The sequence below is a fragment of the Ammospiza nelsoni genome, chromosome 4, assembly GCF_027579445.1.
Source record: "Ammospiza nelsoni isolate bAmmNel1 chromosome 4, bAmmNel1.pri, whole genome shotgun sequence".
In the NCBI taxonomy this organism is placed as follows: domain Eukaryota; kingdom Metazoa; phylum Chordata; class Aves; order Passeriformes; family Passerellidae; genus Ammospiza; species Ammospiza nelsoni.
Genome location: NC_080636.1, coordinates 71356831 through 71382817, shown reverse-complemented (window position 1 = coordinate 71382817; position 25987 = coordinate 71356831). Strand labels below are relative to the sequence as shown.

At 38.1% G+C, this 25987-nt stretch overlaps 1 protein-coding gene across 7 annotated transcripts in view; it reads right to left on the bottom strand.

Annotated features, from left to right (window-relative positions):
* Positions 1 to 25987, bottom strand: part of RAPGEF2 (Rap guanine nucleotide exchange factor 2) — a 185028-nt gene that overhangs the window by 58405 nt on the left and 100636 nt on the right. Inside the window, exon 1 of one of the 7 annotated variants that reach the window (XM_059470300.1) lies at positions 11893 to 12075. The exons of the other annotated variants lie outside the window; for them this stretch is intronic. Within the exon in view, the coding sequence (XP_059326283.1) occupies positions 11893 to 11952 (60 nt within the window). The 5' untranslated portion in view covers positions 11953 to 12075. Of the gene's footprint in view, positions 1 to 11892; positions 12076 to 25987 lie in introns of those variants that run through there. 7 annotated transcript variants of the gene reach the window in all.

Sequence of the window (25987 nt, the reverse complement as noted above, 5' to 3'; positions counted from 1 at the left end):
TTTTAATTGCCTAACTTTTACAAACATCCACAACTACATTGTGAGATAAGCAAAACAACAAGGCACCAAATGGAGCCTATTATAATCAAGGCTGCTTTGGAGTGAGCAGACAATGTCAATTGAAGCACCATGTTATTCTGCTTAAAATGCTGACATTCATGTGTGACTTTTAGAAATTCATCTATTTGTGTCTGTGCAGGTGTGCCCACAGAGTTCAAATCATCCCTTATGCTCCTGCCTTGCGTCAACAGCATCCTAAAAACACAACCCATGTAAAAACTTACATACTCTACTGACACCATGAAACGTTTCAGTGGTGTTTATTTAGGAAGAGATTTTTACAGCACAGATTGCCAAGCTGCAGAAAAATAAGCAGTACAGAAACAGGTTGAAATACCAAGACCAGTAACTGCAGCCCATTCTACAAACACAATCAAGTGACATTCATCTTTTTTCTCCCAACTACCAGAAGTTAAACCCTGGAATAGTCTGTGCATTTACATGGTCAAGGTGTGTGCATTTACCTGAACTACTGCATTAGGTCACCTTGCAATGACCAGACAATTTGAGAGCCAAACCAAGTGCTCATTTACAACAGCACTGAAATGGTGGCAGCTGTTTGCTGTAACACATGGTGCAAGAGATTTAGAAAGTTACTTTCCTAAAAGTGGTAGACATTTTAGTCATTACTACACTAAGCATGTTATCTCTGGATGCTTAACTGAATAAAACCCCAGTTGGAACATTGAACATCCACTTTAAAAAAAAAAAATCTAAAAATAATCATGCTACTCTAACTCAGGAATTCCTAAGTTTAGTTTTCCCTGGGTACCATCATCACAGAAGGAATACTAATGTACAATACTAATGGAAGTTGCAGGTGTAGGAGTGACATTTAACTGCCTAAACAACCTCTTCCTTCAACAGGAAACAAGTAGATAACTAGATTTTCTGTATCCTACTGCTGACATGCATGCCGCTGTTTGGGAAACTCCACTTGAGTAATCATTTATTTAGGAAAAGCAGCTGTATTTTTCAGGGACCTTGAAAATATCTGCTAAATGGAAATTGCTAAAAATCCTTTGCCCTGAAATGCAAGAAGTCTCTAATCTTCTCACAAGACACAAAAAAGACCACCCCAAGAACAAAACTAAAAAAAAAAAAACCCCAAAAAAACTACAACACAATAAAAAAAACCCAACCAACCAACAAAACTCCCAAAAAACTTCAACAACAATATTATCAACTATTGAGAACCTATTGATTTGAAAATGAGCAAGACTGAATAGGACAGAAATTCCCAGAGTCAGATCACAGAAAATATTTGCAGAAGTCATGCACCAAATAGCTTTCAAAAGAAACTAACACTGTTCTCATTTTACTTTGATTTTCAGTCTGCTCCTACAGTTTTAAAACCTCAGTTTTAAAATAAAATATGAGTCTTCTCTGCTGCTTTAAAAAAAAAAATCCAGTGAACAACCATTTCCAGACATAGAGTTAATTATTAAAGTAGTACATTTTACTAAGGCACCAAAATCCATAAATTCATGCATTTTCCTTTTCCTCCTGGTTCCTTAAAAGTGAGGACAACAGAAAAAAAGAATATTCCACATTATTTTTGTGTATTTCAAAAGAAAAAAATCCCTCTATAGTTAGCTACTTATTCAAAGGCCAAAAAACCAAGCTGAAAATCCACTGGTCAAGCAGGATTTACAGCAGGTCAAGACTGAAAAGGTGAATGAGACACATCCCATTTTGACATCTGACTCTTTCCTGAGCAACCTAGCAAAGAAAAGAGCTACTGCCTGCCAAGAATTTGGAAAATACAGGTTCTTCTTCTCCTAGTTTGTTATCAGAAATACATTAAGATTTAGAGGTCAAGCCGTACCTTGATTGGTGAAACAGCACAGGCAAAGAGTGCTTGTTTTGAAGAGCCTTTATTTAGCTCCTTATATGTAAAGAAAAAAACCTTACATGTTAAAAAAAAAAAAAAAAAAAAAAAAAGAAAACAAAACAAACAAAGAAAAAACCCCCGCAAACAAACAAACAATTTAACAACAAAAAACAAATCAAACCAACCAACAAAAAAACCCACCAAAAAACTCCTGAACAAATGAAGAGCACAAAGAACTTACTTGGACTAAAATGAGAACAGGGCTGATGGTTCAGCAATCCTAGGATAAAGCTAACTAAGAAATAATTCCCAAAATTCAGTTTAAATTTCACAAAATTTAGAATGTGGGTTTTTTACAACCATGACCAGCCACATTCAGGTACAAGGTCCTCCATCACCCCGTTTTCAAGCCATCAATCCCACTACCAAGAGCAAATGTATGGCCCAGTTCTGCACCCATGTTCTCTTTTCCAGGCTTCCCCGTGCTCTTTCAAATCACCCTGCATTAGACCTTCCTGACATTCATGCAACCCCTCCAGCATTTGGCAGGCTGGCAGGCACACAGCAGCAGACAGGCATTGAGGAAACAATGCCATGGATGGAGGCCTAAGAGCACAGCCCAGCTCCCATTCTTCTGGCTCTGCAGGAAGAACAGCAGCACAGAACAGAACAAGCCCATTTTTAACAATAAAACAGCCAACAGGAGCACACACACAAAGGGAGACCCACAAAATAGAACAACGTCACTTTTATGAAATCATCCTTTGGAGGAGGAATAAAAGAAGAAAGCTTTAAATCAGTTCTTCTGGCTTGCAAGGTCACAGTTCGGAGTCAAGCTATCAACTAATGAATCCTACCTGGAGTGTTTGTCCAAAGGACCCAGCACACAGCACCTGTGCTTGCAAGGGAGTGACAGGCTGAAGGTAAAATGAGGCATTTTTTATTTATAGACTGAGGGAAAGCAATCCCAGGCTGAGGTACTTGACAATTGTGTTATTGCCTGCATTTGCAGCATGGCTCCTGGCTGTCCCCATGTCCCTGAAGATCAGGTAACTGCAGTTAGCAAGAGGATGCATTACTGCCACCAAATGCTGGCACATGGTCACCAGCCAAGACTGGGACACTTGAAATAAGTCATATACAGCTACAAGGGCTACATGGAGCTACATTTTATGGCATTTGCTAGCTTATCAACAGATCCTAAATGCACATATAATGTAATACTTTGCTCTTCTCCACATTCTAACTCAGAAGCCTGCTTTTTCTCTGTTTTGAAAAGCAGCTGGCTCTTGATCCATGTTGAGAAGCTGGAACTGAAAGAGAAGGCTGGTGTTAAAACCAGTTTGCATATTCCCAGTCCAAAGGAGAATTGCCATCTCCATCTGCATCTAAGAGCTGGAAATGCCATGGAGGTATGCACACATTTGAGTGAGTCACATTTGAGAGTCACAACTGTTTTCACATTCAAAGCAAACTCTTTTTGACATTTTGTCAAATGGTTCAGAGCTTTCTGCTGTTTACAGAAATCACTAAACAAATTCAGAAGACATGTAAGGAAAAATCAGCAAATCCATTTGAATTAAAGGAAGGGTAGTCACATTCTATACACCACAAAGAACAGGAATTATTGAAATTGTAGCAAATCAAATTATTTTATACCTTTTTAACGTGTCCTGGACAGGGTTTGGAAGGAACACCATATCACTGGAGACATCAACTTGACTGCCTATAACCCAGGACTTGGGAAACGCTAGAAAACTACTCAGTCCAAGCTGTGAGGTTTAGCAAGCTAAGCAAGCTACTTCCCATTTAGGAAAATCCTCTTTCACTTTTCATGAAAAGGGGACTAAACATGCCAGGATTTTGTGTTCCAACATCTGCAATGGAGACCAGTGATTGCAGAAGGACCTAAGGTCTTATTTTTAGTTTTTTGGGCAGCTTAATGTTTAGGCCAAGTACAGAATGCCAGGTTAGCTGAACACCATGAACCAACTGGTTTATGGTGGCAAGCTTCATATTTGCAGTGAGAGCAACCCAAAAAGACAAATACAGCCTTTTGCCCAAAGGAACAACATTCTTGCTAATGGAATTAATAGAATCTTGCTGTCTAGTAACCAAGTCCAGCACCACAAGAGTCAATTACAAACACACACACACAGAATTTCCTATATTCCAGTTATTTCACCAAATGTTGTGAACCTTCATCTTTCACAAGTGACAAATAAAATCAACTAAATTTAGGCAATAGCTGACCTCCATCCCTACACCTCAGACTTATTAGGGACCAAGCAGCAGCACTGCTTGTGTCAGGTACTATCATAATGTAAAGCTATTTACCTTCAACATCACCCACATAACAGCAATGCAATCTCTTGTCCTTCATCTGTCCTTCTACTATCCTCATACAGAACAAGGGGATTGGAAGGAATGATAAACACTCCAATAAATTTCAGCTTCTGGGCACAGGATCAGCTTTCACAAGTAACCCACTGAGCAGAGACCCCTTCAGAACAGTTTATTCTTCTCCTGGTTCTCAGCTGAATCACCACCATCTCATAAAGAACAGCAAAAAGACTACTGGCAAGCTGACAAAACTGGAATAACCCCCAACTACCCAATTCTGGGATACCATGTGAGTGCCAGTGACATTTCTGTAACAGACTGATGGATTAAGCATGCAGAGGTTAGAATCCTAAAAGCTCTGCAGAACTGCTGGAGTCATGCCACACTTCTCTTGCTCTACAGCTACCACATTCTTAAATACAATATTGGCAATGAAATGTGGCGGGTACATGATTCTTTGGTCAAGGGTAAATCTCAAGACATTCATATTTCACGTTTCTCAAATCCTTAATATTAACCATATTTCTCAAACACTGGAAACACTGGTTCAGTATTTCCAGGACTTCACTTGCAGAAGTCCTGAAATACCCTGTCAAGTGGATTTTTTTTTTTCTTCTTTCTAGTAGTATTACTTCTATAATTTCAAATTTTAGAAAACGCTACCAAGAATCCATCAGTAACAGTGCATTAAAGAATTAGTAGTCTGGTCATATATCTGCTGTTGCAATTAAAGTATCAAAAATAAAAATCAGATTTTAATAAAATAACCCTAAAATCCTGAAAATCTTGTCTTTATTTCAGTCAAGCAAAAATCACACCCATGTGTATTCAATGAGGGATTAGTAAAATTAGCTCAGTTTTCCAAACATCAAGGATGCTGTTAAGGGGCAATTTGTAGCAATTTAAAGCCTAGAATACAACAAGGAATAAAAAATATGCAAGACAATTGAAGAAAAACTTCAAATAAGCTTTAAAAAAATTACACTTCAGAGTTTCCAGCACCAATATCATGATCCCAGAGTACTGATGGTCTGAACATAGCCTAAATGTTTATGCAATTCTAGTTTAGAATTTAGAAATTACACTTCCTAATGCTTATAATTCTTAAATCATTCCTGCTATCTCTTGATATTTCATTGATTTTGCAGACAACCTGTAAAGTTATCAAGTACAGAAGCATTTTGCAGATAAGCTTCACTTCATGTTAGCAGCAGAATACAGAACATGAGACATCTCCCCTTGTTTTGCTGCTGGAGTAGTACCAGCAGCAGTCACGACTGCAGAAAAAAGCAGCACAACTCACAGCGTTTTCTAATCCTCTTATAAGCTATATGTTTCTTTACATATCACTGAGATCCCCTGCCTTAGAGAATTAAAAATTAAATTTCCCAAAAACTCTAACTTACTTCCTCTCACTGGAATATTTTTACCATTTTGTTCGCTAAACTGTTGAGTTTACTTGGAAATGAAGTACCAGCATTAAGTATCACTGATTAAAACCCTTGAGCCAGTATACAGCAAGGGACTGCAATTATTTTGCAGGTGGAATAATGAACTTGAGATACTGAGGCACAGGATTTCCTTGGTTTTCTTAGTGCTTGCTTCTAGTTACAATGAACTTCATGCTACTCATTGTGCATATGGTGAATTCCATATTTAAGTTATTTTTAACTTAGGTTACTTAACACAACACATTATCTCTGCTTTTTAGAGTTTTTCATCTTCCTATACCTTTATTAACTCATAGAATCAGGAGCAAGTCAACACTATATTAAGGGATTTAGGATTTTTTACTTCTTTCGATGTTTGGGATTTTCGGTTGCTCAGATAGTTTTTGGTTTTTTATAATTGTTGGGTACCAGCAGCTCTCAATTGCAGCTAGATTTTCAGCACATCTGATCATCAGGCAGGAGTGCCAACAACTCAGTAATAATAAATAGCTTTAGTCTCGCAGTCTCAAAATAGCATTTTGGAAGAAGCTGACTTTCCTTTTCAGGTTCACAACTGCATTGTGACTATAAATGCCACATTCCAGTATGCAGCATCAAAAACATCACTCTGCAAACACTCCAACAGCACCACTGCATTTGGCCACTTTAGAATATAAACCAGAGCCATAATACTGAATATGTTGTGAGACCTGAAACTCTCTTACTTCATAAACTGGGTAAAAAATGCCCTACTGTGCAATCTTCTACATCAACTACCCATGCTGACCTGAAAAAAATGTAGTTACTTCATTACATATAGATGGTAGCCTTTCTGGTATGGTTTTGAGGGTTTCCCTTTTTCCCCCCCCCCCCCCCTTCTTCTCTCACTTTGAAATATGCTGTGCAATCCCCAGGCATTGAAATCGTAACAGAAAGATAGCAGGACATCTTCTATGTGCCAAGGATGCTCTCATTGCCATCTCTACAGGTCACTAAATGCATTCACAGTCATTCCTCTGAAATGACCCAAATTTTGCCATTTATAAGCTTTTGGGGAAATCTGCAGTTAAATGCTGTCCTGCAGAACAGGAATTTAGCCAGAGTCTACCACAGATCTCTGGAAGGATGCCAGGCAAGTCACCTAGTATCAACCTTTTGTATGAGCATTAGGCTCTGAGTGCCTGAAGTGGGCCAATATAGAAAACTCATGCAACAAAATCCATCCTTTGAATGCTTATTTAGACCTTCCTGTGCTGTGGAATGACCACCTTAGGCTCTCAAAATTCTGCCCTTATGTTTTGCCAAAGATTTGCTTCAGCAGACCTTACTGAAAAATGAAGATAATGCTGCCCCCGCAATACCTTAATTATTTGCCTGAGCACTGTAGTTACAAGCATCTTGAAAAGCCACAGAAGAGAATAATATTTGTGCTTTTCTCTTCTGAGTAAGACTTGAACAGTACACCATAAACACAACCTGGCCTTTTGAGCACTGAAGCTAGCCCAACACATCAAACAGCTGCTCATTACAAAGCCATCCACCTCAAGATAAATCTTGCAGAAGATATACGGTCGTGCAATTAAAGACTCCATCATAATGCACTTATAAAGAGGTGAAACACTATTTCTAATCACATGAAAAATCCACAACCCCTTTACTGGCTTCCAGGGAGGACATTTTTTAAAAAACTATGCAAATTAAAAGGAAAGGAATAATTGGAAGAGGCCAAACCAGAAATCTGGTTTCAATAAGTGCCAAAAATAAAGGTGCCAAACAACCGAAGATGACAATCTGTATCAAGTCCCAGAGAAATGTAATTCATCAAGATGAACAAAATCATAACCATCAGCAGCTGCAGCAGCCAACAGGTCACTACTGCCTAGACCTTTTCATACATCTATTTTTTGTTCCAGATACAGATATAGAAAGGAGCTTAGCAACTGTAGCCATCTGATCACATCACCACACCTCTTTTCCACAACTAAGTAGTGCAGCATGATACTCACTCAAAGGACAAACATCTATATCACACTACATTTATTATATGAGTCAAGGAAAAATACTGATGATCTCCTCCAGTAAAAGAAAATTATTTCTAGAATAGTTCTAGATTTCTTAGGAAAGCATGCCAACAGGCACCTTTACTACACATCAAACGAAAGTAACCATATCTGAACAATCCCCATTCAAGACTTTTCCTCAAAATATCACTCACTTCCTTCTCTTTCCTGGGAGGGAAGGGACCCCTGGCACATGGCCACAAATCTTTATGAATTAAAATAGGGTAAGAACAACCCAAAAATTTGATTTACTGCTTTCAGTATTTTTTAGTAATTCAAGACAGGTTGAGCACATCAAAGACTGCAGCACCCATGATCACTAAAGAAGTGTCACTGTGCCAGCAGCAAAACTTGTCCTTTTTCAGAGACTTTATTTCAATTACACGTGAAGTAAAAATATACTTTCTTACAGGCTGTCAATAAGCCACTCCACTGTTGTTGCAGTGTGTTGTAATAGCCTGTTTTAAACTTCCGGGTCCCTTCCCAGGTGTGCCTATACCTCTCTCCCTTCCCCCTCGCCCCCTTGCTGATTGAGTCCTGTCAATCAGGCTTAACATTCCAGGAAGGTCGTTGTGTGGTCAAAGGATGCCCCTATGCCCAGAGGTCATTGGCCTGTCTGGGTGTCATCCTGCCCTGAGACCCTGCCCCTCTCACCTGGTTGGTGGCTCACCTGTCCCCTCCCTCCCCCTGCCCCGGGAGCTTAAAGAGGTAATGAGACCATGTGCTCACGATTCTGTTGGAGCTGTTGCCAAGATTCAGACCTCTGTGACCATGGAATAAAGCTCTGGATATAACCCTCCACCAGAATCCATCTCCTTTCTCCTCACCATTAGCCTGAAGCTTTCCTCCTGAGGTAAACGGAGTTCCTACCAAGCCTGGACTTGTTCAGTGCCCAGCTGCAACCTCCAGCAAGCTAAAGGTGTCTCTGGGGTGACACACCGCAGTTGCCTCCTTTGGCCTAGCAGCGAGGGTCAGACTGGCCCAGGCACAATCTACCTGGTAATATTGGGATTCTTATTCCAATACAATGTATTGTGCAATTCATGAGTTGTTAATCAGTACACAGTCATATAAGAACTATGCATCTCAAGTCTCATTTTTTACAAGTCATTATACCTGTCAGTTTTTTTAATTTTGGTTTGTTTTTTTTTTTCAGTTGACCTTGAGTAAAGCTCCTACAAACAACAGAAACAACAGATACAGAGGAAAAACAGAAATGAGGTCAAAAGCTAGCACCTTACAAGGCCCAAGCCTACAATGGGAACCTTCATGCACTAGACCTCCATGTGATTTTTTCTACATATAAAGCAGGTGCAAGATGCAATGTGTGAAGCTTTTCAAGAGATTGTTTGAACATCCACAAAATAATATTTTTTGCAACACTATTCATCTTCCTAAAATTTCAGATTAAGAAAATTATAATGAAAGCCCTACAAAGGAGAGGACTCCTATAACCAGCAAGGACACAGCCAAACATAATGAACCTACTGAAGATGCCCCATCCCTGGAAGTGTTCAAGGCCAGGCTGGATGGGGCTTTGAGCAACCTGGCCTAGTAGAAGGTGTCACTGTCCATACCAGAGGGGTTGGAAGCAGATGGTCTTTAATGACTCTTCCAACTCAAACTATTCTGAGACTCCTTTAATTACACAAAATCTGGTAAAGTACATCAAATACAAGAACTAAGCAGAGGTATTTTTACAACAGCCCTACTTTCATTTCTCTGCCATCTTTCACCCACAGCATAATTTTACTCCCTGTTAAACAGATGACAGTAGTTGTGTATCAGGGAACATCACTTTCAGATATGTGCTTGTAGCACTGATTCAAACTTCTCCTATTAATGAAATATGAGGCATGCAAGATCAATACACTTGATTGATGCTGCTGACTTTATTTTTTATATTAAAAAAATGTAGGAGACACAAGAGCATTTTTACTCTTCCTCTCACCATTTTCACCATGATTAAGACAATGGCCAGTTTGCATACCACTTTCACAGAACAAAAGATTTAAACCTTATCCCTCATTCCCTAACTAAACTAGTGTGAAATTAAGATTTAACAGCATTAAGTAAAATTAATTCACAGAAATTTGTGAAACCTTGCACAGGAGATTTTTGCATTCAGTTCCAGATTGGAACTGAATTTTGCATTCAGCTCCAGCAAATCAAGCTGTGAGACTCTGGGTGGGGATGTCACAGAAGTAATTAAGCCTCTCTCCTTGAAATAAGTTCAAGTCAGATATCAATAAAATATTTAGAATTCTGGGAACATACTAACATAAAAATAACTCATTACCAGAAATTATTAATTCAAGAAGTTTTCCCTCTTAGGCAAAGTAAGATAAAGTCTTATGCCTTGGAACTCCAAACTTCCCTTCCCTCTCTATGAAAAATTAACATATTCCAGTCTTACCTTCCAAGGAAAATAATGTCTACCTGGTGAACAGGCATGAAAAGTTTCATTGTTAATGCAGTGGTTTTTGCTGAGCTAGTCTGTGTCCTAACAGTTTGAAGTTCTATATAGTCTTTAAGTCTTTTTTACATGCAAAATCTGCAGCTGCACATCAGATAGTATGATTTCTTTCTCTTGCATGTATCGAGACAGTTATAAAGCAATACCTTGACCTTTTTCCTTTTACTATTCCTACATTTTAGTGCAATCTCCATTTTGGAGAGTGAAATTCATCTCTGTGATTTAAATACCTCAAAGTTATACAACTAGAATATGACAGAGTTTGTAATGTAGAGTTTCTAAAAAGCTAGTTTATTTTTTTCCTTTATCTATAAGCACTTATTTAATATCAGTTAAACTTGTTGTGCTACCGGAGTAAATCTAGAACTTTTCATTGACATTCTTTGGAGAGGAGAAAGAGCAGGAAAACATATGCAATACATATGCAGCTTTTGTATTTTATTCCTATTTGCAAATTCAAAGTATCCTATTCTATTTCAGCTTCTTCAGTGCTTGAGTTTCAGGAGGAAAAAAGGTGGGTTATGTTTGGTTTTTTTTTAGATTAAGTTCTAAATATTTCATGAACACCAAATGGTTTGGTTACATGAACTCCCTTATACTTAGAATGTAATTAACAAGGGAAAGGAACAAAACAATCTACGATAAGAAACTGTGATACGTTGCTACACATGTAGGAGAAATTCACTGGACACATTCTAAAACATTTCTAGATTACTTTCTGTATTTCTACACAATCAACACTGAATTCTTGCCAAAAAATGTTCTTCCTTCAGAAAGTTCCTGCTATCACCTCTTCCCACTATTTATGATTCTTTAACTGTATCTGCTGAACATACAGTTCACATTCCCATGTACATTTAAAGACACAGTAGTCACAGAACACACATTCATAAATATCTTCCCAACAAATAAATTTTAAGATTGGAAACTATATTGAATCATATAAAATCTAGCATGAAGTTTTAAACATTTTAACTGAGCAATAAGGTTCTATACATTTTTATAGAACTTACAGAACCCTTTTGTCATGCAAAATCTAAATTTCTAATTCCTGACACCTGAGGCCTTGTTAAATAATGTTTGCTCTTCTGCTTATGAATGCATTTTTCCCAAACAATAAACACAGGCAGCCTATGGGATTAAAGCATGACAAAGGTGTAGCTGACTCATGGGATCAATTAGAAAGCATCAGTACTTATGCCTTTTGTTCATTCCATGTTTTACTAACAGTTTCTGCATTTCAGCATAAGTGTATCACAGATGTTCAACGCCATGCTACAAGGCAAAACTACACTAGTGCCACACACTAGACAGAATAAATATTCTTATCATCACCTACAATTATATCACTTGTTATACAGCTTACATATTGCTTTAAAGTTTTAACAAATGCATCATGATTTTAACCGAGTGCTCAAAGCTTCCTGCCCAACCACAGCATGTCAGCATTTTTTCAGTAAATTTTTAACATTCAAAAAGAACCTAGAGAGTTGCCTTTTTAAAGCTAAAAGCAATTTCAAATACAGCCACCGACATTAATGCCACCTCAGGTGCAGCTTTCCCTCCAAACCCGCTATGAAATCCACAGGCAGGAAAGGCAGCGAGAGCAGGACGACAAGCAGCTTCAATCTCCATGCAGTTTGCCCGTGACAGGTTATTGATAGAACAAACACAATTTGCAATACTTACTGAGTGTTTCTCCTGCTGGCCCATAACTCCATGGTTAGCTGGGATTGCAAGTGGTTTCATAATGAAGAAACATAAGCTGAACTGAATTTACACATCATGTACCAATTTCTTATGGATGGCAAGTCACCCTCTACAGCATTAAATTAAAAAGAGGCGGAGGGGGTGAAAGCAGGCTGGAGCTGAAAGTGTCACTAGTGGTAAGCTCAAAACCCCCCTCGCACTTGTAGTGCGGAGCAGCAATCCCAACGACGCCGTTCGTCTCCATTTTTGCCACACTCAAAGTCGAAGCGTGTCAGGACGCACAGAGCCTGATGAAACCCTACATATCCAGCATCCATTCAAGGGAACAAAACCATTCCCTGAGCCTGAGGAATGGGAAAGGGAGGAGGGGGGGAAAAAAAGGACGGAAAAAAAAAAAAAGCTAAAATGGCTGACTGCACAGAGACTCCCTCAAAAAGGCTTAATAGAGTATTATATTGGTCAGGGTGCAGGAACCAGCCTCCAGCACTCAGCCAAGCATTGTTAATACTCCTGTTTCATTTGCAATCACACAGTCACAAATGCAGCCTCCCCCCTCCCGCCACCACCAGCCTGCACTCCCCCAAAATCAGGGCAGCAGCAGCAGCGCACACGAAGAGGGACCTCCTCCCCTGGCTGCTAATGATGCTGACAGAGTAGTGACCAGTGATCTCTGTTCCACTCAGCTAACCAAGTTTGCACAATTAATCTCAGCAGCGTGACATTGATGGGCATTTAATTTTATGATGCCTGTTCCTCACAATCGAGACAAGCACTTCTACCGCCCAAAGAGTCAGCAACAAAAATACAACAGTTACACACACAAAAACCCAGAGAATCATGAGTCTGAATGCAATACGCCAATATAATTACGTTATTGTGCTTACTTTGGAAGACCATGGCTGCAGGCAGTTGGCATAGCAACGCACAAGGAAAGCCATTTCCTGGGTAGAAAGAATGCTTCCTTTTCTAAATAAAAAATTCCTCTTAGGATACAAACGGCATTGCTGCTTCCTGCAGAAAGCAAAGACACTGAAGTCTGTCTCTTAACCTGCACACAGGCACACACTCAATGCAGTTCGAGTGATGTAAGTGGATTTCTCTCTCTCTCCTCTCCCTCCCTCTCCCTTTATCCACCGAAATATTCCAGTCAAATGGAAGACACATTCCTAGAGGCTCGCCCCCTCTGATACTTAACTGTTTCACTCATTAAGGTAGAGATGGACAATGCAGATAAAACAGCAAGCTCCTGCCTGTGTCTCGTATCAGCCTCGGAAGATCAAGGCATCCCCAGAGGGGAGGGTTTCGTTCGCTGCTGGCTCCTAAGAATATCCCTGAAGTCAGGGTGGGAATGAGGAGCCACGTTTTCCTCGCCAAATCCTGAACTGAACACGACTTTTCAAGAAGATAATGCTAAGGCAGAGACATCACCTCCCTTCCCCACCCCACCCCTCCACCCAAAAGAGAGCTGCTGCAGAGCTGTAAACATTTTCATCACGTATTTACAAACAGTGCACTTGATGAGCTCGCTCAGATTTTCAGCAGCTTCGCCCTTTCACAGGCCAGAGACATCCACCCACAGGGTGTGGGAGGTACATGTCCAGGCACCTTTAACATACCATTTCAAGCCTTTCTGAATGGAGCTGCTGCTTCTCCTTGCACACTGAACACACAAATTCTACTAAAAACACACAGGGATGAGATTGACATAAATATGGCATTTATAATTCTCCCCTCAGAATGTAATCGTATCTTAAACTCAGAAATATCCCCAGTCACTCCCATTTACATGGCACCCCTTCTCATGGTGTATTGGTAAAATCACGCTGCAGAGGAGCTGAAATGCAACAGGGATGTGCTCAAGCAATAAATTGTCAGTCCCACACAATGCACCTCTGAAGTGCCACAGGTTTGTAACACTTGACACAGGAGTGACCAAGCCAGGCACTTGACCCACTTCCATTAGGCTTCAACTTTATACAGTTCTCTGTAACATCTTTACAACACATTCTTTAAAATCAGAGACCATCTGGCTTTACAATAACTTCAAAGTATTTTTTTCCCCAACAAGGACAATAGAAAAAAAGACTGAACAGTTGTTACAGAGGCAAAATACACAGGAAAAAAACTGGATACTACAGAATGCTATGTCATACAATCTGCAGCTGCCTTCCCCCAAATTAACATGTACACTGATAATGAGCTTAGTTTGCTACATACTGATTTCATTCACTTCTGGCAATGATTGCTAGCAAATGAGGCTATAAAAATTAGTGGAAATGAATTCTAGTAATGGTGGAGAAGATCCTGAAATAATCCAGTCTATTTTTGCAAAATTCTTCAATGGACACAGTTTCATATGCAGCATTTTTTAAACTGAATGTATTTACATTTATGTGACTTTAATGACATTTTGCCCTTGGTCTTCAATATATTCTAAAAGAAAAGTTATTCTTTAAATTATTCAATTACAACAATTAGTTTAGAATTTTGAAAGTCTTTGTCATGTGCCAGTGCAACTAACAGAAGATTTTAGAACATTAAATTATGCTTAAGCCTTGTAAAACAGTTTAATGCTGAGCACAATCAATTTTCTGATGAAGTGCTGATTAGAAGTAGCAGAAGTTATGAATTCTAGGAAGCTAAGGCAAACCCTTTCTAGTACAAAATTTAAAAATACTACTTGTTGACAAAGTAATTGAAATCCTCTTCAGTCTGATTGGGTGGCCTTGTGGTTAACACCATGAGCAGAATATGAGTATTTTATGCTCATGTTAAGAAGAAAATGAAGCTCTGCCAAAACAGAAACATCTCCCCAGAGCAGGAAGGCAGCACACCACTTTCTGAACTCCATCACACACACAACTGTCAACATGCACCCTCTCTGCATCACTTGATATTTCCAGCTAAAATCCAGCATAGGTTTCTGTGCCATAAGCCTTCATGAGTAACATGGAAACATGATTAAACCCATCAAAATAGTAGTAAAACACAAAACTTTCATATAACATTGCCATGAAAAACTTTCTTATTACTTATGCTGGTCACCACTATCTACCTCTACTCATCTGTTAGTAAATAAAGCCAGTAGTTTGTCCATGACGGCAAAAATTGTTAACCTAAGAAGTTTAATGGATGTTTACATGCATCAGACTGACAAAAACTTTGTGGTTTCCAAAACAGAAAAATAAGCCTCAAAATGTGAGAAGTGACATTTATGAAATTAGGTGAAGACAACACCACTCAATGGCAATTTGTGAGTCAAAACATCTTTAAGAATAAATGGTTGATTCCATTTCCCTACTCCTTCCTCCTCAACTGTCACCATTTCCAGGTATGGTGTGAGTGAACATACTGTCCGTTTTCAGTACAGAAAATACTCTCATATAATTTATTTTCAAAAAAAAAATAAAGTAGAAGTCCAGTGCATTGTTATAGTTTACAGTGAAAAATTATTGGAATTTAAATCAGTGTAAAACACAAGAACAATATATTGGGGAAAGTTTCTATCATAAACAAGTATAAATACATCACAGAAAACCAACCTGCAACTTTCTGTTCATGGGTTTTTCAAAACCCATGTAAGAACTCCTTGCTGAGACTTAAAAGTTGGGGGGGGAAGCCAAGACAGTTTTGCAAATGTTTTTAGGCTATTAAAATGAAATGTTAATACACCTGACATGTAATAATTGCACATGATGAGCTATCTCTGACTGCATTCAAAATACTGTATTTATTTTTTAAAAATCTAGTGTCCCTTTATGAGTCACAGAAAAGAACATTAAAAAGCCATTTCAAAAGCAACTACAAATGTATGGACATCCTAGGAATACCCCATAGGATTAGGGATTCACAAGCAAAACTGAATTCTAGGTAGAAATTGGTAAAGATCTCAGCAGCGTGTATCATCTGACTGCAATGTCTCTCAACTATTTTACATTCTAGAACATCATCTCACATGGATATCATTCTCCTAAGCAGTGCCAACAATGCCTGGAGTATTAAATATGTCATTTTTAGGTTAATGACAAATGCTGCAACAACAGATTACCTCAATTCCTCAATTTCAAGCATTTACCTGAGCTCACAACTATTTACAGAAGTACTTAAATTTTTATACAGATTACATACACAGAGACAATTTTTTTCCTGAAGTACCTCAAAATCAGAAATTATCAGCACATTTCCCCCTTCCCTTTAAACACAATGCACAGTATCATTTCCTTCATGGCCAAATACCTAGTCAAAAACCAACAGAACACTCTAAGGTCACCGAATTTACTGCCACTGCATGACTCCAGTAGCTAGAAAAAACATTCACAGTGAAGGGACAATTACACAGATATCACACAGCTGTGTAGGTGGAATAACAGACAGCTAAATTGAAGAGTGCAAAAATGGAGTACATCATTTTAGGGGAAATAAGGCAGACCTATCTTCTTTTTCTCCCATCCTCCTCACTTGGAAGAAGTTTAAAACTTAAATTTAAGCTCAGTGCTATTGGACACAAAACTGCTAAAGCTCCCAGGAGCATACTTCTGAATTTTATAATGCTGGTGTTCTCTGCCTCCCACTAACCTTACCAGAGAGATTACTACGTAACAATCTGTTGCTCCCATCAGATTTAAAAACACCAACTGAAACCACTAAAACCCAGAACAATAATTCACTCAAAATGCTATGATACACTTATATGTCCCATACAATACATAAATCTTATTCTAAAGTATTCAGACAAATTTACTGCCAACAATTTAAATCTCTGGCCGTATGACCTGACTTCATGCAAGTGAGCTCCTATTTATCAGCATAAAGCAGACGTGGGATTGTCTAGGCATACCTATCCCATAAGTATTTTCTCAAGAACTTTGAGAACTTTAAATAAAATTGTTGGATAAAAGAAAATTACCAAATATGTACTCCAAGGTACTAAAATAACACACAGATAAAGTAACAGTGTGTTATTTTATTTTAATTCCTAAGGCTGTGGCACTGCCATCACTGCAACAATGTCCACTGCACAACTGGTGACACCAAAGCAAGACTTACAATGCACTGGTGCGTGCTGTTTTGATAACTTATTTACTAATGTTACAGACCATTTGAACAAATGCCCTTCTGTTGAACTGCTGCTGCAGATGAATCCATAATCCAGATCTTTAAAATAATGAAAAGCCCAGAGCAGTCAGGCTGGTGCCTCAGCTGGGTGGATGTGCCAATCTTCCCTCTGACAGCAGACTCATTTGTCACCTTCTGTGCACAGCACAGCAGAGTGTTTATTTGCATGCTGTCCATCTTAAAATGGGAGCAACTTATAGCATTCATCTAAAATACTTGCTATTGAATCCTCTTAATGTTTGACAACTGTGTTAGAACAGATACGAGGAAAACCTACGGATGGTCACTCATCCAAAATGCGACAAGATGTCCTATTTCCAGAATATCTGTCAAAATCATATAGTACATACATATATATTATATGCATGTTTGTGAAGCCACTTCATGTCATGTTTAACTGATTTACCTGTGATTTTTACACAAAACAAAGCACTCACTCTTACACAAGCATAAAGTTGAATGCATGGCTTTAAAACTATACATTATCATTATTAAAAGTTAAAAATCAGGCATAAAATTTGCAGTATTAATGACTTCAGTTGGCAGAATGGTCACAGATTAGTTTCATTTCTTTAACTGTTTCAGTACTTCAGAAGTGGAAAAAATGTATTATGTCAGGATAGATGGAAATTTTTCCCAATGTTTACAAAATTTTCTCACGTTGGTGTAATGACTACATTTAACAATGGCATATTCATTACGTCAGAGAAGGTGAGAGAATGTGTTTTCTGTTCTTTAACTGGGGAGAAAAGCATGAACGCAAAACAGCAGACACACTTTTAAGGTCAAGAATCATGATGCCAAGCATACAGAAGAAGCAAGTTGTCTTTGCCAGATCTAAACAGCACTTTGACGTCCATACCTGCTGGGGACAAGGTTCACTACGGAGATACAAATCAGTCCACTGTCTTGGAGGAAAAACAAACTAACAAAATATCCACAAAAACTCTCACATATCATCATGTCCATACCAATTTCACAGCAGGAATCCAGGGACACAAGTCCTTCACTTATGTGAGGCAACCCTAAAATTTCACATTCTTTGTTGTAGAACAATGTAGAAAAACTTTAAAGAAGGTGGATACTGCATAACTCATCCATGTGTATCCTACTGCTTCACTGTTAAAATGTAAAAATAAAACTCAGATATTTTTCTGAGGCCAATCAACTATCCACATTCTATATTGTTACGGTCATTAGTAGTTCCATTGAAACCTGTTACCTGAAATACACTGACATATTTGCATTGCAAGGATGATTGTAGTGGCACAGAACTGAATGTATCTGAGACCAACCAAGGCAGGGGAACAATTATTTAATGTCTCAATATGAAATATTAATGGATTAAAAACAAACAAACCCCAGAATTTTCAGTCTCCTGTAAATGCTAGCTGGTATTCTGTCATTTCTTGTTGTTTATTTATTCATTGGATGACTTCAGCAGTAGTGAAGGGGCAGTAGTTTTGTTCTAAGCTTATACAAAATGCTTTTCTGAGAGCAACAAGGCTGGTGAGGGGCTTGGAACACAAGCCCCATGAGGAACAGCTGAGGGAGCTGGGCTTGTTTGGCCTGGAGAAAAGGAGACTCAGGGGTGACCTTATCACTCTCTACAGCTCCCAGAAAGGTGGGTGCAGTCTCTGTAGGTGGGGGTCGGTCTCTTTCTCCAGGCAGCAACTGACAGAACAAGAGGACACAGTCTCAAGCTAGGCCAAGGGAAATATAGGTTGGATATTAGGAAAAAGTTTTTTACAGAAAGGGTGAAAAAGTACTGGAATTGTTTGCCTGAGGAGGTGGTGGAGTAGCCATACCTGGATGTGTTTTAAAAAAAAATGGATGTGGCACTCAGTGCCATGGTTTAGTTGAGGTGTTAATGCATGGGCTGGACTTGATGATCTTGAGGGTCTCTTCTAACCTAGTAATTCTGTGATTCTGTGTGTGTGTGATTCTAACAGTTTCTTACTTAGAAGTTTTAAGGGAGAATCTGAAATTCTGTTCAAGGTGCAGATGTAGATGGGACCAGCAGAAAGCCACCAGACTGCCTGTTCATCTTTTTTAATATGGACTTGGACATCTCCCAGAGTAGCTTACTACTTATCTCTGGTGGTTTGAGGAAGCTTAACTTTGAAAGAGCTGGTTGCTGTTAGAGAGAATTTTCCCTCACTTCAGCTGTCTGTTGGAAGGAAATAACTGGTTTTTGTCTCCAGCCATAGCCTCATGCCAGGAGACTCTCTGAAGAGCCTACTCCAGGGGCTCCCAATTAAAATCAACACTGAAGAGTTTACTAGTGTAAGATCATTTTCTTTGGGGAGAACTCCCGCCTTGTGCCCTTGCATATCCTCTCTTGTGTAATGCACCATGCACTAACACATCTTGAGAGCTTTGTGCCCTGCCTCTAGCAACTGAACAGAAATAATTTATACAGATCTCTTTATCAGCAACAAACCCATGCAATTTCACATGTCCTTTACTTCAAAAATAATTATCAAGCAAAATGAGCTAAATTGGTTTGATATAGGAAAGAAGTCAAACCATGACACCATACCCTTCAAATAAAGAAAACTTAATATAAAAGTCTAAGAAATGCCCTTTCCTCATCCCTAATCAAATAAATCAGGAAGCCAACTACCATCACTTGATGGATGTCCCATTTTGCAAATGTAACACTATATTTTTTCCCTTGCAATTACAAGATCAGCTACCTAGATACAGAAGTGTTAAATAAAAATAGGTAGAAGCGCAGCTGCCAGACTGAGTCTCCCTTGTAATTTGGTTTTACACTGTTTTGTATTCCAAGACTGGTGTCAGAATTCTTACTTTTAAAGTGGTCTTTTGTGCACCACAGATCATTCTAAAACTTGAAAACCAGTTAGTTCCTGGCCTTTCATTCACCAATTAGTGTTCAAGAGTAATACATGATTTAGAAATAAAAGGAAGGAAAAGTAAAATATTTTACATTGTAAGACATGCATACACACTTGCATATAAAATAATGAAAAAGTGTGAGAACACAACATGTGTAGGTTTTCTGCCAGGCTCATCAACAACACACATAACACCTGCCAGCTGTTCCAGCTGCATGTTAAAACTTTACTGTCTGAAAATTCAAATATAATTAACACTGACCACTCAAACATAAAGCCCAGCTCCCAACACCCATCACACATACAACAGAACACTAACACTTTAACTAGACCTTACATTCAAAAAAAGGGTTTCTAAAGGGGAAAAATATTAAAAATTTTTCCATCAGAAAAGTGCAAATACAAGGCATTTAAAAAGTGCATAAAAAGTATGTCTACACAATAGGGTGGTGAAGGACAGGGAAAGAATTCACAGACAAACCTTGTGGTAAATTCAAGGTAACTACCTTGCTTTACTTAGGACTTGTTAGTTCTCCCAAAATGAACTGCTACTGAATGAAGGATGGATAATGGCATTTGCACTCAGCAGGATCTAGCCTGGACCCTGTAATACACACATCTACCCAATAAAGTTGCAAATGGTTTACTCACCACACATTATACACACTCCAGCACCCCAATGTCCTTTTGGTAGTGAGAGACCCAAACTGAACAGAGGATTCCAGGAGGGGCCTCACCAGTTCTGAGTACAAGGTGACAATCACTGTTGATCCAGGCAAAAATGCCATTTGCCTTCTTGGAACCCGGATCACTACTTTTTCCCCATGTTTCAATTCTATAGTTGCTTAAAATATTTTAACTACTAAATTTGTTAATTTTTTTAGAGCTTTGAAATTCACTCAGCAAAATGATAATTTGAAACTAGTCAAGTCAAATACAAGGCTTTATTAAAAGTACTCAGAAATACCCAATAATACTAATAATTTTAAGTCACTATGGCAAGCTCAGGTCACATAACAGTGGCTCAGATGCTTGAGGAAAAAAAATGAACTGAGAGCTTCTTTCCATCCTTTAGTGGGAAAATAACTGCACTACTACAATCACTCATGATACTGGTCTGTACAGAAATGCCAGCACTGAAAGGATCTGTAATGGCATTCTACAAATATCATAGGACAGATCCCATTTCCCCATATGTACTTTATAGACAAACAGTGTTTCTAATTCTACATTCTAATGAGGATATCCTTTTACACATGTATATATTTGCTTCTTTAATTTTCCTCAACTCTAATCACAGAATCTGCTGAGTTGGAAGGGACTCAACAAGGATCATAGAGTCCAATTGCTAGAAATAAAATATTTGTATATAGTTACATTGTGCAATGATCAATTTAGAAAAGAGTAATGAAAAATCCATTTTTCTGCTGCATGAACAATTTTATGCTTTGATGACATACCTCACATTTAATTTTACACCCTACATCCAGAAAAACAATCTTTTAACAGTATTAAAGAGCACATCACAAGTCAGTATCAGCAATAAAATCGTGCTACTCTAGAAAATCTAGGCTGTCATTAACCAAAGTTTTACATATGTGTGGTCATTGTCAACTCTGCAAGCTGTAGACAGGACCCAGTGCATTAATATGTCAAAAAAAAACTCCTCTGAAATATTACTGACACTTCAGTTGCAGAAAATACTGCATGGCTTCAATGTTTCTCTCAGTTTCCACTTCTCATCACAATTACAAATCCAGTTACGACATCAATGTGAGCCCTTCCAAAGGGAATGGAAGAATAGTAAATCCCAATGGATATGAGAGTTCTGCAGTAAGGATGATGTAATTTATAAAAATAGACAACCTCTGACAGAAGCTGCAAGTTGAGTAAATAACGCTGCATGTCATTAATTTTGCATTAGCTTGCCAGTAGTAATTACTAAAAGGATGATGAACTAACAATTTTGCTTTACTTTGGGTGCTACACAAAATAAAATGATAGCATTGCTCATATATTAATAATAATACAAAACTTAACACATAACTTGAAACAGTAGCAATCCCTTACAACAGGGGTGAAGAAGAAAGGAAGCTGTGAGGCTAAAAAGGTGGTGTTTTGCCAGAACACAGGGATGGGAGTTACTTATTTTCATTATAACATTACCAGTGGATGCTCCCATGAAGAAACATCCAACTTCCATAAAAAACATGGTTACCATGAGCTGGCCAAATCATCTCAAGCATTTCACATTTCAGGTAAAACTATCCCACCATTTTTGTAGTGTCTCACTTCAAAATGCACCTAACATGTATAACACAGTCACACTGTTCAGGAATTAATGCTACTGGATGTGTTCAATTATACAGACTATGTCTATCTATTTAGTATTTTGTTTTACTTCCCATTATGATGTGCACACCAAGCTCAATTGCAATCATGAGCAGACCATCGCCATCATGGAATAACAGAAGCAGTTGCTCTTGAAATTACACACTGGATTTTGTAGATGAAGAAAAGCGGCTTAACTTCCTGGTAAAAGGACACTTGCACTTGGCAGCATTCAGAACTAGCCCTTTTATTAATGCAACAATCAATACAGTGTATTTTACTTTCAACATGAACACTAGAAATGTTAAATGAACTATTTTATACTGTTTTGTTATTAATAGAGACAAGTTTGTATGGGCAAACAAGCATGCATTATCTATGCTAGCACATTTAAAACTGCAGAGCATGCTACTTCTCATGAGCAATACTCTGCAAATTTAAGTGTGTACCCAATTATGCTTTTCTGCTGACATTACTTAAATTAATTTGTGTCATAACCAGGAACAGAGTGAGTTCACTTCAACTTCTATTTAAAAATAAAGGCTATCTTCTTGCTTTCATTTTGCCTAAGCCACAGAGGAGAACCTTCTCAGTTTCCTTCCTCTTCATATTTTTCCTCTGTCTGGAGAAAATCAGCTACCAGCAAGTTCCAAAATCTAATCCATTTAAATAGGTCCAGGTACCATAACTCATACAAGCCTCTAAAGCCAAAACCTTTGAACATCCTGCACTACAAACATTTCTGATAACCAAGTCTATTTGTACCCACTTGTTTCTCTTAGCACTGTTTTCCTTTGTAAGTATACTTGCAACACTTCTAAGGTCAAAGATGCTTAAAAAATTATTTTGCCCTCCAACCTCTCCACATCCTTTGCACCTCTTCACAAAGTCAAGCTTTCATTGTGTCTATAACACTTTCTTGCCCACTGTCACATCAAACAGTTTTCTTAGACGTGGTTCTTTCTCCCTAAAAGCAAGCTCTTCTTACTGTTAATGTCAATACTCATGACCAAATCTGCTGTTTGTATTTTGTTTTAGTAAGTGATCTTGTATTAGAATGGAAGTTCTACATATTTCTAAAAATCATCAGAAGCATTAAAAGGTGCAGCTATTTACAGGCTTGAAAGATTGACAGTGTTCCTTTAAACAGATTTCTTGTAGACTGGGTATCTGGCAACCACTTCTACTGACTCAAACTAATTTAAAACAAGTGAAATTCCACAAGATAACTAAGTATGCTGTGACACTGGAATCAACTGACTACATAAAATACAATGCACTAACATGAATACAGTTTATCAAGCTACTACAAAGTCCACACTGTTGAAAAGCAAGCACATGTGAGGTATTTCATGATCACATGTGTGGTCCGTGGGAAGACATGCAGCAACATGTGTTTTACAACATAAGCAAACATGCACAGAAGCAATGCTATTTTGCTGGTTTTTAAGATTAAACCTCATCCCAAGTTGTACTGGACTTCTCCAACAAAGTGCAAAAAATTGAATCAACTTCTCGAAATTGTCATCTATGTTAACAATCAGAAAACACTGCTTGTTATCTTATAAACTTCCATATCACTTCAGTAGCCACACACTGAATAAAGGAAAACCAGGGTTTTGCATCTAATTCAGGCAGGAAATTTTTTTTTTTTTAAATCTTTCCTAAATGTAGCAATATGAAATACAACAGTTTTATAATATCATTTTGCAGACAACAGAAAGGTAAAGGCAAATTAGTTTCATAAAACAATCTGAACATAAATTTTCAATTCAGGTATTTTAGATTCTTGGCAGACAATGGGAATCCAAACCTTTTCAGAAAAAAAGGCTACTTTGCCAATGCTTTACACTATTAGTTTTAAACGAAGATAGGAGCAGGAAGAAAGTTTTCTACAATTTGCTGCTAAATAAGTAGGCTCTTATCCTTTTCTAAAAATAGCGCACACACACACACACAGAAGAAAAGCTTGAAAAACCTCTCATGCTTATTTTTTCAGGGCATCATGGCTGCAGATCAGATTTGACTCAGCAACATTAGACATGGTAAAATTTCCAGCCCTCCTCTCATTCACATTTTCAGTCAACTCCTTCAAATAAAATCCAGAAGGAATACTTGTCTGCCCTAAACACATCTGACAGTGCTCCACAGCAGTGTGTGAGGATGAAATTGTTACATGCCTGTAACTGGGGTGGAAGCCGGGGTTATCGATGGCTCTGTGCCCACCACTCTTTTCTTTCCAACACCGGATAAAGGGATTGTCACCCCCCGTGAATCTCAAGCTGAATGGGGTAAAGAAGGCTACTAAAGGCAGAGAGCCCTTTTGCAGTGATTTCAGCAGCTGGCTGACAATGCACTAGCAGCAAATTTCATAAGCCTGTTAACTAATTCAAATCTAGAGAGATGCACACAGAGTAAAACACCTCACACCATCTCTCTGTCCGGGGCTATCCGCGGGTGCTTCAGTATTATTCTTACAGGCCTACCTGCATCTCTTTAAATACACCCCAGTATGATTTGATACTTTGCCTTTAGCAAAGTAAAGACTACAGTAAAGACTAGTAAAAGCCCACATCTCAGTTTCCATACCAAGTCTAGAGAGATACGCACTATCACAAACCAGGGAGTTGCAAATCACTGCTTGTAATCTCTATGTCACTAAAGAACAGCACCTTATTTTGGACAAAGTGATTTTTCCTTTATGAGCTTGTGTCAATTTATGCCAAACATTCCATACATTACATACAGAATAGCCAGCTCAGCAACACTCAGACCGGACATGACTTACTCTTCACAGATGCATTGAAGCCACCACAAAGTTTACTGGCAGTAAGGTATTACAAGAAAGTCTTTATTAAAATCATTCCACAGGTCACTATTCACTTTCAAGTATATTTAAAAAACCCAAAATAACAAACAACAGTCTAAAGCAGAAGTAAAGCCATGTAGGTTCTCAGGAGAATGGGTTCACACTTGTTTCAGTCAAATCACTCTAAACAAAGGCTTTGCACTGAAAATATGATGTAGCCTTAAGTATACGTACACACAGAATGAAAATCTACATTCGGGAGTTAAAATCCTATTTCTGCTATTAAGTAAGGAGGCATTAACACTAATCTAGTTAAAGATGTTTCTGACACGTGAGAAGCACAAGCAAACATTTTCTAGATTCATTTGAGAACAGGTCAAACTTATCAGCTTTAATTTTTCCTTTGCAGAAAGGAACTGATCAACTTTACCAAACTATAAAGGTGGTTAAAAAAGGATGTAATTTTATCTGTGTGGTAAAAAACATTCATTTTATTCCCATTTGCAATGAAGTTTCTAGTTTCCTTACCCTAGAAACCACCAACACTTGTTCTAAAAGTAATATGCCTGAGTACCGATACTCAACATTAGATTTCATGTCAAATAATCTTTCAAACATTAGGGTAAGTTATAAAATACTACAGGGTCTTTCAAATTCCTACCATAATTTGAGAAGTACATTATCACCCTTAAACATAGTGTTTTAGTAACCATAGGTTACTCAGAATCATGCCACTGAAAAACTGGGGAGCACTGATCTGAAGGTAAGGAACTGGGTTCCTAAAAGAAATGTACTATACATTTTGAAGGAAGAGAACAATTCAGCCTAGAAATCACTTGTCTATGATACTGGAAATATACTGAAATTTGAACTAAATTTGAACTAAAGTGTTTTAGATAAATGAATTTAACAATGTGTCACAGAAGGAACTTTTAAAATAAACACATTTCCTGATCAA